Source organism: Jaculus jaculus, chromosome X (assembly GCF_020740685.1).
Source record: "Jaculus jaculus isolate mJacJac1 chromosome X, mJacJac1.mat.Y.cur, whole genome shotgun sequence".
Lineage (NCBI taxonomy): Eukaryota > Metazoa > Chordata > Mammalia > Rodentia > Dipodidae > Jaculus > Jaculus jaculus.
This window is the reverse complement of record NC_059125.1, coordinates 13292808-13307634: the sequence shown is the minus strand read 5'-3', so window position 1 is coordinate 13307634 and position 14827 is coordinate 13292808. Positions and strand designations below refer to the sequence as shown.

The following is a 14827-nucleotide window of genomic DNA, read 5'->3' as shown; positions in this document are numbered from 1 at the left end:
CTCACCAATTAAGCTAGACTGGATGACCAGGGAGCTTCAAGGATCAACCTGTCTTCACATGCTCAGTGCTGGCATTACAGGCACATGAAACCTTGCCAGTTTTATTGTTTTTTAAATGTGGGGGCCTGGGATCTGAACTTAGGTCATCATTCTTGTGTGGCAAGTACTTTACCTAAGGAACCATCTCCCACGCCTCCAAAGTCAATTTTAATTTGTCAAATCCATCACATGGCAATGAAAACAGTAATTCATCGTTTGGAATCATGGTACCACTCTGGAACATATGAATGCAATCAGAGGCAGACATTGTACCATATGTAAGTACATATTTATTCCTTAGGAGAGAGAAACAGGGGTGCTGAAGTTATAGTACAGTTCAGTCAAAGGGTCAGTTGAACAATTCTACAGATATGCATACCCTTTCCTTCCCACTAGAGGGCGATGTATTACCCTGTCCCATTGCTATTGGGATGGACCTTTGACCAATGAAATATTAGCAGAGATGATACAAACAAATGCTTTCCATGTACTTGAGCAGTTGAATTTGTCTCTTAAGCTTCTTGTATGATCACAGCAAGCGATACTTTCCCCAGGTGGCTGCTATTTCTTCGGTCTCAGCCTCATATTGAACCCCTAGGGCAGCACCCAACCAGCCTGCAGCCTGGAGCTAAGTATAGCCTGATCTGCAGTTTGAGGCTGAGCTGGAACAATGAGCCAGGCTATGGTAATAGCAAAGGCTTGTAGTGTGGAGGAGAAATGATGATGGGGCTCTTATAAAGTAGAGACTAACTGATGCATGTCAATTCTCTTAAATTCCGCAACATGATAATTGACTTTTATCTTTGTTTCATATGAGAGTATGCAGAATGCCCACTATTGACACATTTGAATGTAATAGGCAATGATGCAATTTCCTGAAGTGGGATGACTTTACTTTTCTAGAAATAATGTGCTTTTCTGCAAATATATATATGTCTATCTGTGTGCAAGTGCACGTATGTGTTCATGTGTGTGGAGGACAGAGGACAAATTCAGATCTACCTCAGGAATGCCATACACCACTTGTTTTTGACACAGGGTCTCTATTGGCTTGGAGATCACCAATTCATCTAGCCTGGCTGGCCAGCTTGTTCTGGGGATACTCCTGTCTCTGCCTCTGCAGTGCTGGGATTACCAAGTGTGCATGACCAAGTCTTGGCATTTTTGTGGAGGTTCTGGGGGTTGCACACAGGTCCTCACACTTTCTAGTCAAGGACTTTATTGATAGATCTCTCCCACTAGCTCCCAGAAGCAGTGTTCTTTTGAGTGTTTCTTTTTAAAAATATGTTGTTTATTTGAGAGAGAAAAGGAGTGAGAGAGAGAACAAGTGAGCTAGGACCTGCAGCCAATGCAAACAAACTCCAGCAACATGCACCACCTTGTGTATCTGGCTTACGTAGGTCCTGGCAAATGAAACCTGGGTACTTTGGCTTTGCAGGCAAATACCTTAACGGCTAAGCCATCTCGCCAGCCCTATTTCTTTATAATATACATTTATGTACTTATTGTAATTATATGAAAGAAAATTCTTATGCTATTGCTCTGATGATTTTGCAAATTGTTGACAGAATTCAGTAGTGAAGTACAATGTCTCACAGCTTAGATTCATACATCAAACTTCCCAAGTTTGATTACTGGCTCTGCCCCTTATTTGGCTTTTTAATTTCCATGCTTGCTCCTTGTTTTACAGTTGGTTATTGCTTCTCTTTGCCATCCATGTAATGGAGGAATCTTCATGACATCTAGCTTCTAAAGCCATGGAGAAGTTCATATTAATTGTTTCACAGACATTCTTTATTATTATGATTGAACTCTCAAATATTTGTCTGTTGAGTCTGTCAGTAAGAGAAACAGAACTAGTGAGCTGTTATAGAACTTTAAACTTGATTCTATTTTTAAGTTTCCATTATTTTGACAACATTTGCCCCAGACAAGTATCAGAGACACAAATGACCTCTTTAGACTTGTGCCAAGAAGTGTTTTCATTCTGACTACTACCTTACCATACAACTTATCTGTGTACAGAGCTTTGTATTTTATTAAATATGAATCATGTTTGAGTTTTGTGTGTGATTTTTGAGATTGCTACAAACATATATTATAATATGTATTTATAATATATCAATATATTATATTATATATTCATTACATATATATTTTTGATAGAATAGAGAACAAAACTAAAACCTGTCTCGAACTCCTACTAACATGAAAATAAGTCATTATTCACACCATTATTCACATAAACAGATACTGTATAGGAGACATAATTCTATGCACACACAAATACACATCAAATGCAACATACATATAATGCGTTATATTTGCATGTGCTTGCATGTTGTCTCAAAATGGATTCATATTATGCATGTTGTTTTATTACACTGGAACAGTATAACATTATAAGATTTTCCAAAATGTATGTCTCCCACTGACTAAAGATTCTTTTTTTTTTCTTTTTCATGTATCAAATCACTATTCAGTGTTTTCCCTTCCATGCTCTGAACCCTCCTTAGCGTCAAAAACACCAACACCCACTGTCAGACATTTTTGAGAAGAGTAGAAAACCAGTGAACACAGACACAAAAGGTCACCACTTCCAATTATTTTTGTGCATGAAAATGTTGCTCAATGAAACTGTGTCTATCATAAAAATGAGTGATTACAATGACATGATAATATTTTACATAGTAGAAGACTCAGGCTTCCAAGTAAAAGGTATGACACATTTCTCTGCAGGGTGCTACTGTTGCATATTTTGGAAAGATTTTTAATATGTTGATTCTTCTAGAATCTTGATTCAAGTTGCATGATTAAACAAGAATACTCCCGTTTGATCAAAAAAGCTTAGGTCAGCTAAGGGGTGGCTCACACTTGAAATCCCAGCACTCAGTGGGCTCAGGCCAGAAGACAAGCGTGGGTCCAAGGCCAGGCTTGGCTACAGAGCAAGATTCTGGCTCAAAAAACAAACAAACAAACAAAAAAACCACTGTAAGTCAAATGTAAGAATATGTCCTGTTGCCAGGCATAGTGGCACATGCCTTTAATCCCAGAACTCAGAAGCCAGAGGTAGGAGGATCCCTATGAGTTCGAGGTCAGCCTGGGCTAAAGTGAGACCCTATGACCCTACCTTGAAAAACCAAAACCAAAACAAACAAACAACAACAACAAAAAACACAGAATATGTCCTGTTGTTGACCTTAGAGTAGTTTTCTCATTGTAAGAATTCATATCCGTCCTTGAATTATTGTGAAAATTTGTGTGCATTTGACCATCACTTGATCTCTCACCGTTTGTCTGACTGAATTGGTGTGACTGCTTGCACAGAATCCAGTAGTTAGAATAAGTTTCTCAAGTGTTCATTCTGAATTCCTTGTGCACAAACACTGAATCCTAGCTCACAGAACAGTGAAAGGAATACTTGCCATCACTGATGATGTGTGTGTCTGTTAAGCTTTCCCTACTCTTACTTCTTAGAAAGAAGACACATTGATGGTACAGTGACACTTAGTGATGCATATGCCAAAAGCCTGTGTGGGTGGAGAATAACTGAATGACTTTCAGATTTTTGTCCTGGGCCTGGAATGTTCATTTATATGACTAAACGAAGCAACTGTGAGCTTATTTGGAAGAGTATTTCAACTGCATTGGCCTCCCAGTGCCAGTATTCTTGAAATAAAGTGAAAATTGTACTGCCACATAGTAACATATCTGTATTTGGGAGGTAACTGCCCTGTAGCTATGCAAGAATAATACAAATAACTGTTTTGCGTTTTTTATTTAAATACAGATGTGTGTGTGTGTTTCACACACTTGTGCCCTTCAGTTTGGGTGTCAAGAGTCCTGGCAGTGATAAAGATGTGGATTGTGAGCACAAGTTCAAATGAGAACTTGGTCATTCTGAACTTGCATGAGTCCAGACACCTGAAATTTGATTCTACTTCCATGCCCATTCTTATGCCTGTGAGTTCACTTCTCTCATTTCATGGAAACAATTTCAGTATTCAGTAAGGTTATACAGAGCAGAACATTGAACTCATGGCTTGGGGCATAATAACTGCTCAACAAACATTAGTCCTGTAATCCCTCAGGTTGAAGGAGCTGTAGGGCCATTGTATCTGGCTGTTCTGTTGAACATGAACAATTTCACTAGACCTCAACAGCACATGAGGCACTCTATGAGCGTGATAGATCAAGGCAAGATCGAGACTGCTCTGTAATTATATGTGAGCACAGACACAAACACAAGTACATTCCAAACCACAAACATAACCAATAATGCCACTCTGCTAGCTAACAGGAGGGACTGTTACTTTTAAGACCAACCATAGCCAGGTATGCTTCATTCATTTAACAAAAAAACTAGTCCTTTGTGCTATTACCATCAAGTCTATAGAAGACCTCAACCTGTCCCAAGAGCACCTAACTCAAGGCCCAGTTTGCTTACTTTTTGGCATTTATGAATGTGGCATGCATGCCTGGGTGTACATGTGTTCATGTGTGTATGGATGCGTGTGTGGGAAGGTATGCATTCATGTGCATGTGGATGTAAGAGGACAACATTCGGTGTTATTCTCACTTTTTGAGATGGGCACCCTTATTTGCCTGGAGCTTAGCAATCAGTCTCAACTGGCTACCCAGTGAGCTCCAGGGAATCCTCCTGTCTCCATCTCCCCAGCACTGGGATTACAAGTACATGCCACCAAGTTTGGCATTTTTATGTGGGTTCTGGTGATGGAACTCAGGTCCTTATACCCACTGAACTATTTATCAGCCCCAAGGTCAAGTTTTATTGTAAGTCCTTTGGAACATCCCCTGGGTGAGTGATTTAAAATAAGAAGATATATGTGATTTTGTTCAAATCCAGCTACACCTATGATGTTGCACACCTATGATGAGGCTGAGGGACATCAACACAGCTGACTATCAACCTGTTAAGAGAATACTTTCATTTAGAGGCTTCCATCTTCAGAGAAAAACAAATGGTGTGCTGATTATCATCAACAGTACCCCTGGGTAGCTAGTGAGACATGCATTATCTCACCATGCAGCTCTGCATGGTAGCAGGATCTGCAAATGATTAAGAAGCACAATAAAGTGTGGGAAGCCCCACAAGCCTAGTCTAAACCTCCCTCATTAAGTTTTAGAAACACTATGAATGTCGAATTCCCTCTCAGAAATCTTGATTTAATGGTTCCGGATGCATTCTAGGCCCCAAATGCACAAAGAACACCCAGGTGGAAAGCTGGGGAGATAGCTTAGTGGGTAAGAGCACTTGCCACAAAGCATGAGGAACTGAGAGAGACTGATTCGCCCTGAGTTCATCCCAGCATCCATTTGAACAGCTGAGCATGACCACACATGTCTGTAACCCCAGTCTTGTGGGGAGCAGAGACCAGAGAATGGACGGAACTCTCTAGCCAGCCAGTGTAAACATAAAAGGCAGCTCCTGGGTCAGTGAGAGACTATCTCAAGTGAACACACTGGCAAATATTAAAGGAGGATACTTACTGGTATCCTCTGGCTTCCACATACACTAGCAGAGGTTGCATACATTTGCACACATACACACCACACAAACACATGCATGCATGTGTGTGCATGTGCGTATGTATATGTGTGTTTATGTATGCATGTATGAATGTATGAATATAAATACATAAAAAGAGCATTCAGGTCTGATTGGGTTTTGCTTGCTAATACCACCATCTGTTCATGATGAATCATGATGGGGGAAGACATTTTAGAAGGCCAAGGGCCTTCTCACCTATCAGCTTTGCTCTTTTCTGTCTCCAGGTGGCCCCTCGGAAGGCAAACTGATCCCTGGAGATCAGATTGTGATGATTAATGATGAGCCAGTCAGTGCTGCACCCAGGGAGCGGGTCATCGACTTGGTCAGGTAAGTAACACATTCATTCACTTGTGCCCCGTCCTGTCACAAAGACTGGCACACAGCTCTGAGGACTTCTCCAACAGAAGAGCTTCTTCTTGTGGGCCAATATAGAGCAGAATTGTGAGCCTACATATTCATTTTGTAGTAAATTCTAGTGATGTTAACTTGTAGTACAAAAACACATCTTCATAAACAGAATACTTAAATATCTGTTAACAGTGAGGGTTCATGTGGTTAGGCTCCATACTCTTACAACTTCTGTCTCCATTGCCAGAGACAAAGGCTGAACTTTGTTTACTTCCAGAATTACTAACACACTGAATTTCCATAATCAAAGAGAGTAAATACAAGATCTAAATTTAGAATTAAGTGATGAGTAATTACATATATATATATATATATATATATATATATATATATATACACACACACACACACACACACACACACACACACACATACACACACACACACACACACACACACACATATATGTTCCCATGGATACACAAACATAAAGTTCACTGATTTTACTTACTTGCCTGAATGATTCATTACTGAATCTTGAGAACATCAAATGAGGTAAAAGTATAATTAGGGCAAACTCAAGACATATAAAGAAATGTGATTTGTTTAGTCATTTAATTTTATTATGATTGTAGATTATTATGTGATATTTTTAATGTGGGTACTAGAAAGTATATTTTTCAAATACTGGTCAAGAAGTCCCTCAAAAGTCTGTTGGAGTCATATACTCTCCAGTGCTTTTAGGGGAAAACAAATCTTGAGAAGTTATTTAAGTGAATCTGGGCCAATCATATGACTAATTCCCCACATGCTACAGGTATTAATGAATAAGGTGTATGATGTTTATCTTTTAAAGACCAATATTACCAAGCAAGATTGAAGTGCAGTTGAAAACTATCACTTTAAATTGAGGAAAGGTTGCCTTGGAATTTATGCAGGCAAAACAAGAATGCACACCTGTATATGGGGAAAGTATTAAGTGAAGCAGTCTTAGGGGAAACTTGGTTTGGTTGTTGCTCACAAAGAACTGTGGATGGTCAAACATACTTGAAAGAATTTGAAGGGTAAAAAGACAGGGATATATAAAAAGAGGCTCATTTTAGGGATCATCTCAGTTTTAGCACTAGAAAAGCCCATGTCCTGGGAAAACTCACAGTCCCTAAATAGGTGATCACTGCCATAGTCTGGGTGTTTTATATCCTCTTCTGACCCGAATTCATATTTTGAAACCTAATACTTATTATGATAGCATTTATATATAAAGTCTTTGGAGGAGTGATTAAATTATGCAGCAGGAACCTTCATGAATGGGATTTATAGCACTATATGACATCATAAAAGTATAAAAGTTGAAGACAGTTGCCTTGCTCCTTCTCCCATGTGAAAATGGAGCAAGAAAGTGCTATATGCTACACATTGAGGTCTTACCAGATACCGAAACTGCTGGTGCCTTGATCTTACACCTCACAGCCTCCAGAACTTTGAGAAATCAATTTCTAATGTTTATAAAATACACTCTCTAACATATTTTTATAGCAGCCCAAAGGGACTAAGGCAGTCACTGTATTTTAGCCTGGGCCTGGTGTAATGGCATATTCCAAGCAGGCTAGAAAAGTCACAGTTGTACTGATGGACCACATCTGTATCTCCAAAGAACATTTTTCTACAGGGGCAGGCACTGGAACTTGTATCATATTCACCCTGTAAAATGGAATAAGACCTGGCAATGGCTTAAATATTTCTGTGTACTGAAAGACAAAACTAAAGAAAGACTATTTGAGAGCCTTGGTGAGGGAGATCCAATTTATTTCTTTGAGATGTATGCGAGTGTCAGCAGGGAGATGCTTCATCCAGGCAGGTTCTGAGTCTTATATCAGCTTGTGTCCTGGGGGCCCAACTTTGTGTCAGATAGCAGAAGTTACATTTTGTTTCCCCCTGGGTATACTTCTGTGTGATCACTCCTATTGATTTCTGGGTTTGCAGAATGATAGAAGAAATAATATATCTGTGTTTGGCTTTGCTGTGACTGAATCTCTGGTTTCAGTACTAAGATGGAGAAAAAGCTATCTAAAACTGTGATCACTTCCTAGCAGTCTTACCTGGGGGCATTTAGGAAGGGTTGCCCCCCCCCATGTAAGTTTTTTTTTTTTTTTTTTTTGCACCTTGTGGTTTAATGTATTGTAGAAGAAAATGGCTTCTCTATAAACCAAGTATTCTTTATAGGGCTTTATATGTAACATAATAAATGAGCTAATTATAAGACAAGATGGCAAGAAACAGCTCTCAGTTTAAATGCAGGCTGCCACATATTGTTTACAAAGCATATGAACTAAGAAAGGCTCTTTACAGTTTTTTTTGTTGTTTTTTTCGTTTTTTTTTTTTTTTTGTTTGTTTGTTTGTTTTTTCGAGGTAGGGTCTCAATCTGGTCCAGGCTGACCTGGAATTAACTCTGTCATCTCAGGGTGGCCTTGAACTCATGGCAATCCTCCTACCTCTGCCTCCTGAGTGCTGGGATTAAAGGCGTGCGCCACCATGCCCGGCTGGCTTTTTACATTTTTAAGAGATTGAAAAAAGGACAAATATTTTGTGACCCATGAAAATCATATAAAGTTCAAATATCTGAGTCCATAAAATTTCACCAAATATGACCACACACATTCATTTACATATTATTTAAGGATGCTTTTACTGTATGTAACTGAGATGAACTTTGTGGCCCATAAAACCTAAAATACTAACAAGCCCTTTAACAAAAGAATATTGTTAGCTTCTGCACGACAACCTGATAGGATTTTATTTTCCTTGGTTAAACCACATGTAGACTGAAGCCCCAAGTAATATACAAAGAGAATTAATTGTTGCCATAATGGAGGTATGATTGCTATGAGATTTCTACATGCTTCACAAGAAAATTGTATATTCTTATTTTTAAAAAAATGTGTATTTTTTTATTTTAGAGAGAAAGAGTATGAGTAAATTGGGGCTTTTTATCCTTGCAAATGAACTCCAGACACATGAACCACTTTGTGTATCTGGCTTTATGTAGGTACTGGGGAATTGAACCTGGACCCGTGGCCTCTGAACCATTCTCCCCAGACCCAGTGGTGATGTTCTGAGTTGTCTGAAATGGAAAATGTGCAAGCCTTCCACCTGTCCTTTGGCTGTGTTGTAAACATTGTTTGGAAAGATGTGTTGTTCCTGTAATATGGCTTGTAAAGACCGTGCTTGCTCATGTGCCCCTGTGACATTAAGTAAAACATGAAGGACTTAAAGGGAATCTGAGTTATGAAATCACACAGGTATACATCCTATCTCCTCAGTAACAGGTTGGCAAGCACAGCCTTTCACTCAGATTTCATTTTTATTTCCCTCCTGATGAAAGTTCAGCTCCTTGAGCAGACTTGTAAGAAAGCAATCTGACCAGAATGATAGAAAGAGAAAGAAAGAAAGAAAGAGAGAGAGAGAGAGAGAGAGAGAGAGAGAGAGAGAGAGAGAGAGAAAGAAAGAAAGAAAGAAAGAAAGAAAGAAAGAAAGAAAGAAAGAAAGAAAGAAAGAAAGAAAGAAAGAAAGAAAGAGGGAGGGGGGAGGGGGAGAAAGAGGCAGGCAGACAAAAAGAAAGACCAGGCCAATGAGGCTTACAATCTCTTGTGGCAAGACAAACCCAAAGGATTAGTCATAAAAGAAACGAGAAGATTCTCACTCACACTATGGTTTACATCAGTTCTCTTCCCTTATTGTAGTCTTTTTCTCCTAGTAGTTGACCTACACATCCATGGTATAATACACAGTAATGAAGTGATAAAACCTCCATCCATATTTCTACCTTCCTCACATTAAGACACTAGTAAACATAAAGCATTAATTGGCAAGGCCTACCAAGGTATAAAAACATATTACCTGTTCCTGGCACAGGAAAACAGTAATTCTCAACTGGAGGAGCTCAGGGGCTCACATTCCAGCAGTTTCCAGAAACCTCCTTATTTGTATGCTCACAATGGATGGGAGGAGCCATCTTTTCATGCTTCACACCTCTCATTGGCCATAGGAGTCATGTGACTACTCCATTGACCTTCATTGGCTGGACAGAGGTGGGCTGTTTCCTGGTCTTCCAGGAGTGGGAGCTTGAATGGCCCTAAGAGCTGTTTGAAGTGGGGCAGGGTCTCTGCTTCTTTTGAGGGCCACCCACTAGCTATCAGATATTATTTTACAGGGCCTGAGGAAGAGAAAAAGGAGGTCCTCCCCTGAGGGTTAAAGGGAACATCTTCCTTCACCTGTTGAATTACCATGATGCCAAGCTTCCTGCAGCTTGTTTTAGCCTTCTTCTGGAGAAGGAAATGCTATGAAACAGTTTCTACACCATGGAGAACATTGATCTCCTTTTAAGAGCTAAAGAAAGAGTAGGACTGATTACACTGCTGCCTTCCAGACACAAAGTGGCCTTATATTTATGACCTCTCAGTGCCTGACACTGCTTACATAAGACATTCATAAGAAGAGGGAAAATGATGTTATTAGAATAGAAGAGAGAGACTAACTGGAAAGAAGAAGGGATTCAATGAAGGGAAGATATGAGAGGAGTAAATGAAGGTCATAGGAGGGAAGTATTATGTTTTATTGTCTATGCTTATGTAAGTTGTCAATAAAAATGCAAAACAAAAGGCTCTTTAAATTTTACTTTTCTTCAGGCACCAAAAACTCATGTTTACTAACCTATTTCCACAGTATTGCATACATGATAACTGTATTAGCCTTGCCAGTTGGATGCTATTCTAAGACAGAAATTTGAAAACCAGTTTTATTTTTCTTCTTCATCATTTTTCCCATCCAACCAGCCATGCTTCTATTTGTTGACAAATATTAATTCAGAGACAGAAATGTGAAACTAGACTGTTTGGCTCCTATCACTGTCTTCTATCATGCACTGTCCATTACTATTACCTGTTTCAGAACCTATGAACACTCTTACTTGATAATGACTGGTTGTAAGTTCCACTATTATGCCATTTAAATTCTCTGTCCTCTCCACAAGCCAGAGTGAACATGAGGAATTCAAGATGAGGACTATATTTAGATCTGCTAAAACCTTTCTTGCATCTATTATTTAACAAATATTTTTATTAATTTACATTCAAGCAGAAGCAGAGAAATACAAGGGAGAGGATATGAAAAGAGAATGAGAATGGGCCTATTAGGACCTAGTACCACTGTACATGAACTGCAGCCACATAGAACACTTTGTGCACCTGACTTTATGTGGGTACTGGCCATCAGGTTTTGCAGGCAAGTACCTATAACCACTGAGCCATCTCCGCAGGCTTGCCATCTTTTTTTTTTAAAGACAATGAGCACCATAGATTGAGTTTTAAATGTTTCCCATAGGCTCATATATGCTTTGCATTGGTGTAGATAGTATAATCTTGTATTAGTTTCTTTTCTCATCACTGTAATAAAATCCCTGGCAAGAAGCAAGTGAAAGGAGAGGGTTTTTTTTTAATTTTATTATTTTTTGGAAGGGAGTGGTTTAATTAGGTTCATGGTTTGATGATGGTGGTGGTTTGATTCAGGTGTCCCCCATAAACTTAGATGTTCTGAATGCTAGGTTCCCAGCTGATGGAAATTTGGGAATTCACACCTCCTGGATGCAGGGTATTGTTGGTGGCAGACTTATAGGTGTTATAGCCAATTTCCCTTTGTTAGTGTTTGCCACACTCTCCTGTTCCTGTTGTCCACCTGTTGTTGACCAGGAGGTTATGTCCACCCTCTGCGCATGTCATCATTTTCCCCCTGCCATCATGGAGCTTCCCTTCGAATCTATAAGCCAAAATAAACATTTTCCCCCTACATACTGCTCTTGGCTGGGTGTTTTCTAACAGCAATGCCAACCTGATTGCAACAATGACATAGAGTTCACCATAGTGAAGAAGGCCTGGCAGGAGGGACAGATTGTGACTCTTGTGGCAGGTGTATGAGGATACCTTTATACATCTGGGTTGACCAGGAAGCACAAGAGAGATATGAGCATGGGAGCTCAGTTGGTCTTCTCTTTTTTCCCCTATTAATTTATTCCTTGACTGTACCCCCTTGGAGGGGGCCTCTCATATTCAGAGTAGGCTTGCCTCTCAGTTAATCCAATTTGGAAACACCCTCACAGACATACTCAAAGATTTGACTCACCATTACCCTAGGCGGTTCCTCAAGTTAAAAATCAAAAGTAACCATAAAAGACCAAGTATAAAGAAAATAGGTCCCTGTAGGCATTCCCTTAAATGAGAATATTAGTTACCCTGGCTTCTGTTTTTCATTTCTGGCCATCCTAACAGACCCCCCTAAACTACAAACTCCAGTCATGAAACACTGTGATGCCACAGGATCAAAGTGACAGGGCCATGCAACCATGGGCTGAAACCTGTGAAACAATAAACCCAAATAAATCTTACTCCCTTTAGGTTGATTTTCTCAGATATTTTATCACAGTTATGGGAAGCTCTCGAAAGGAGACACTTCAAGGTCATAAGAAACTCTTTTCTCCCTCTCAAGGGCTTGTACCTCCTAGGTAGAGATCAGGTCTGAAAACAGAAGAACTGAGGCTATCTTACTTCGCTGCCCCTGGTAGGGTCTTCTTAGTAGACCATGGCATTCTGATCATCATTAGATACTGATATCCTTTGCATTCATGGTGCCTATGTTTTATATATTTTGGTTATATTGTGAAGCTCCTATGTGCAGTGGTTTTGTTTGTTTGTTTGTTTTGTTTTTGGTAGAAAGCAGGAACACTCAGATGAGCCACACTACTATGGTATACCATTATTTAGAGGTCAGAATTAAGCTCTGTCATTTTTACTGTTTATTTTACTGAGCACATCTTATAATCATAAGAAGAGCTCCTCATCAAGATATCTACTTGGTCTTTTCACAAAGAAGAAAAAGGAAACTCGTAGCAGACCACCAGACTTCTGAAAGCTTCATGTTTCTCCTATGATTTCCAAATTTCTTTTTTCAATATTTCCCCCCCCCCCCTCTCTCTCTCTCTCTCTCTCTCTCTCTCTCTCTCTCTCTCTCTCTCTTTCTAGGAGTTTGATTTATGTGTGAATGCAGGCACACATATGCTATATCGTGCGTGTGAAGATCGTAGGACAACCACAAATGAAAATTCTTGTTTACAATCTTGTTGGAGACAGGCAATTTTTATTGTTTGCCACTGAATATGTAAGAATGGCTTGGCTTCAAACTTCCAGAGATTATCCTATGTCTAATCTTACCTTAGGAATACTAGTATTACAAGTGTGATAAATCACATCCAGCTTTACGCAGGTTCCAGGGATACAAACTCTGCTCCTTGTGCTTGCAGAGCAAGTGCTTTACCCATTGAGCCATCACTTCAGCCCTTTACCAGTTTCTTTTTTAAGTAATCTTTTATCTAGCATAGAGATATTTAGATATCATTTTTTCTTGCATTTCCAAATATTATTTGTTTTAGTTGAGTCCCATCCCCCTCATTTCCCCAACTCTCTTACCTCCACCCATTTCTCTCTTCCCCCTGTGTTCACCCTCCTTTGGATTTCAGATGTCACATGTGTCCTTTCATCTTTCCCACTACCCTCTTCCTTATAAAGATTGATGAAGGGGCTGGAGGGATTGTTTAATGGTTATGGCATTTGCTTGCAAGGCCAAAGGACCCAGGTTTGATTCCCCAGGACCCACATAAGCCACATGCATAAGGGAGCACACATGTCTGGAGTTCACTTACAGTGGCTGGAGGCCCTGGTGCGCCCATTCTCTTTCTCTCCCCCTCTCCCTCTCCCTCTCCCTCTCCCTCTCCCTCTCTCTCCCTTCCTCTTTCTCTATGAAACAAATTAATAAATAAATAAAAATATTTTTTAAAAGACATGAAGGAGAGAAGAGAAAGCTGAGCAGTAAAGGTATCAGTTCCCGATTTTTCTGCCTCTTAGAAAGTTCTGTGGGATCCTATTCACTTGCCACTTATTTTACAATAGAGTTTGTGTGTCCCTTTGCAAGGATGTCATGGATATGTGACAAAGATGTGTTTTTAATCAGGAATGTAGCTCGATCTTGTAGAATCAGGTGCCCTGAATTCTAAGTTCCACAATGAATCTATGCCTCAGAAAACATTCATTTTATTTTACTTCGTTATCTAACATTTGTGTCCATATCCTTTATATAACACATGGAACCATGTGTTATATACATGTACTGGTGATACAGGCATCAATGAGACAAATCCCAGCTTTTAGTGCACACTTGCAGTCTAGACTATGAACAACGACTTTAATTAAAGTTGCAATTAAGACAGACATGCTCCCATTTTCAATATGTAAAAGAATTATGATTAGAGAAATTTTCTACTGGCAAAAGGCATAGAGTCTGGATATAATTGAATGGTAAGCATGTAATCCTAAAACATACTCCCTTTTAATCTCATGGCAATAAATATACCTTTATAAAAGTAACAAGGTACTTTATTTTAGTCAAATAAATCCAAGTACAATGGTGCAGCCTTTGAGCTCATTAAACCAAAAATTTGAAAGAGTACATTTCTCAGTAATGAAAACACTAATGTATTAGAAAACTATCCTGTGCCTTGTTGTAAGTTTATTCATCTATCTGCCATAATGTGTACAAACCAAAAAATTCAGCTTTTAAAAATAATCTCCTTTTTACTGGGTTCCTCTGCCACTATGTGGTTTAATGTCTATATTTTACACAAGATAAACTCTCCTTCTGTTTAATAAAATATCCCATTTTCTTAGCCACTAAAAAAATTTGGAAAAAACACTCATCATTTTAATAACACTGTAAAATTCTCTCTTTAAAATTGGCAGCCATTTGCTTGCCTAAGTGGTTTAGACT

General features: G+C 39.2%; 1 protein-coding gene across 6 annotated transcripts in view; it reads left to right on the top strand.

Annotated features, from left to right (window-relative positions):
• The window catches only part of Frmpd4 (FERM and PDZ domain containing 4), a 680790-nt gene that overhangs the window by 550614 nt on the left and 115349 nt on the right, over positions 1–14827 (top strand). For all 6 annotated transcript variants that reach the window (XM_045140765.1, XM_045140764.1, XM_045140766.1 and 3 more), the window contains one exon: positions 5836–5938. In XM_045140765.1, the coding sequence (XP_044996700.1) occupies positions 5836–5938 (103 nt within the window). The remainder of the gene's footprint in view (positions 1–5835; positions 5939–14827) is intronic.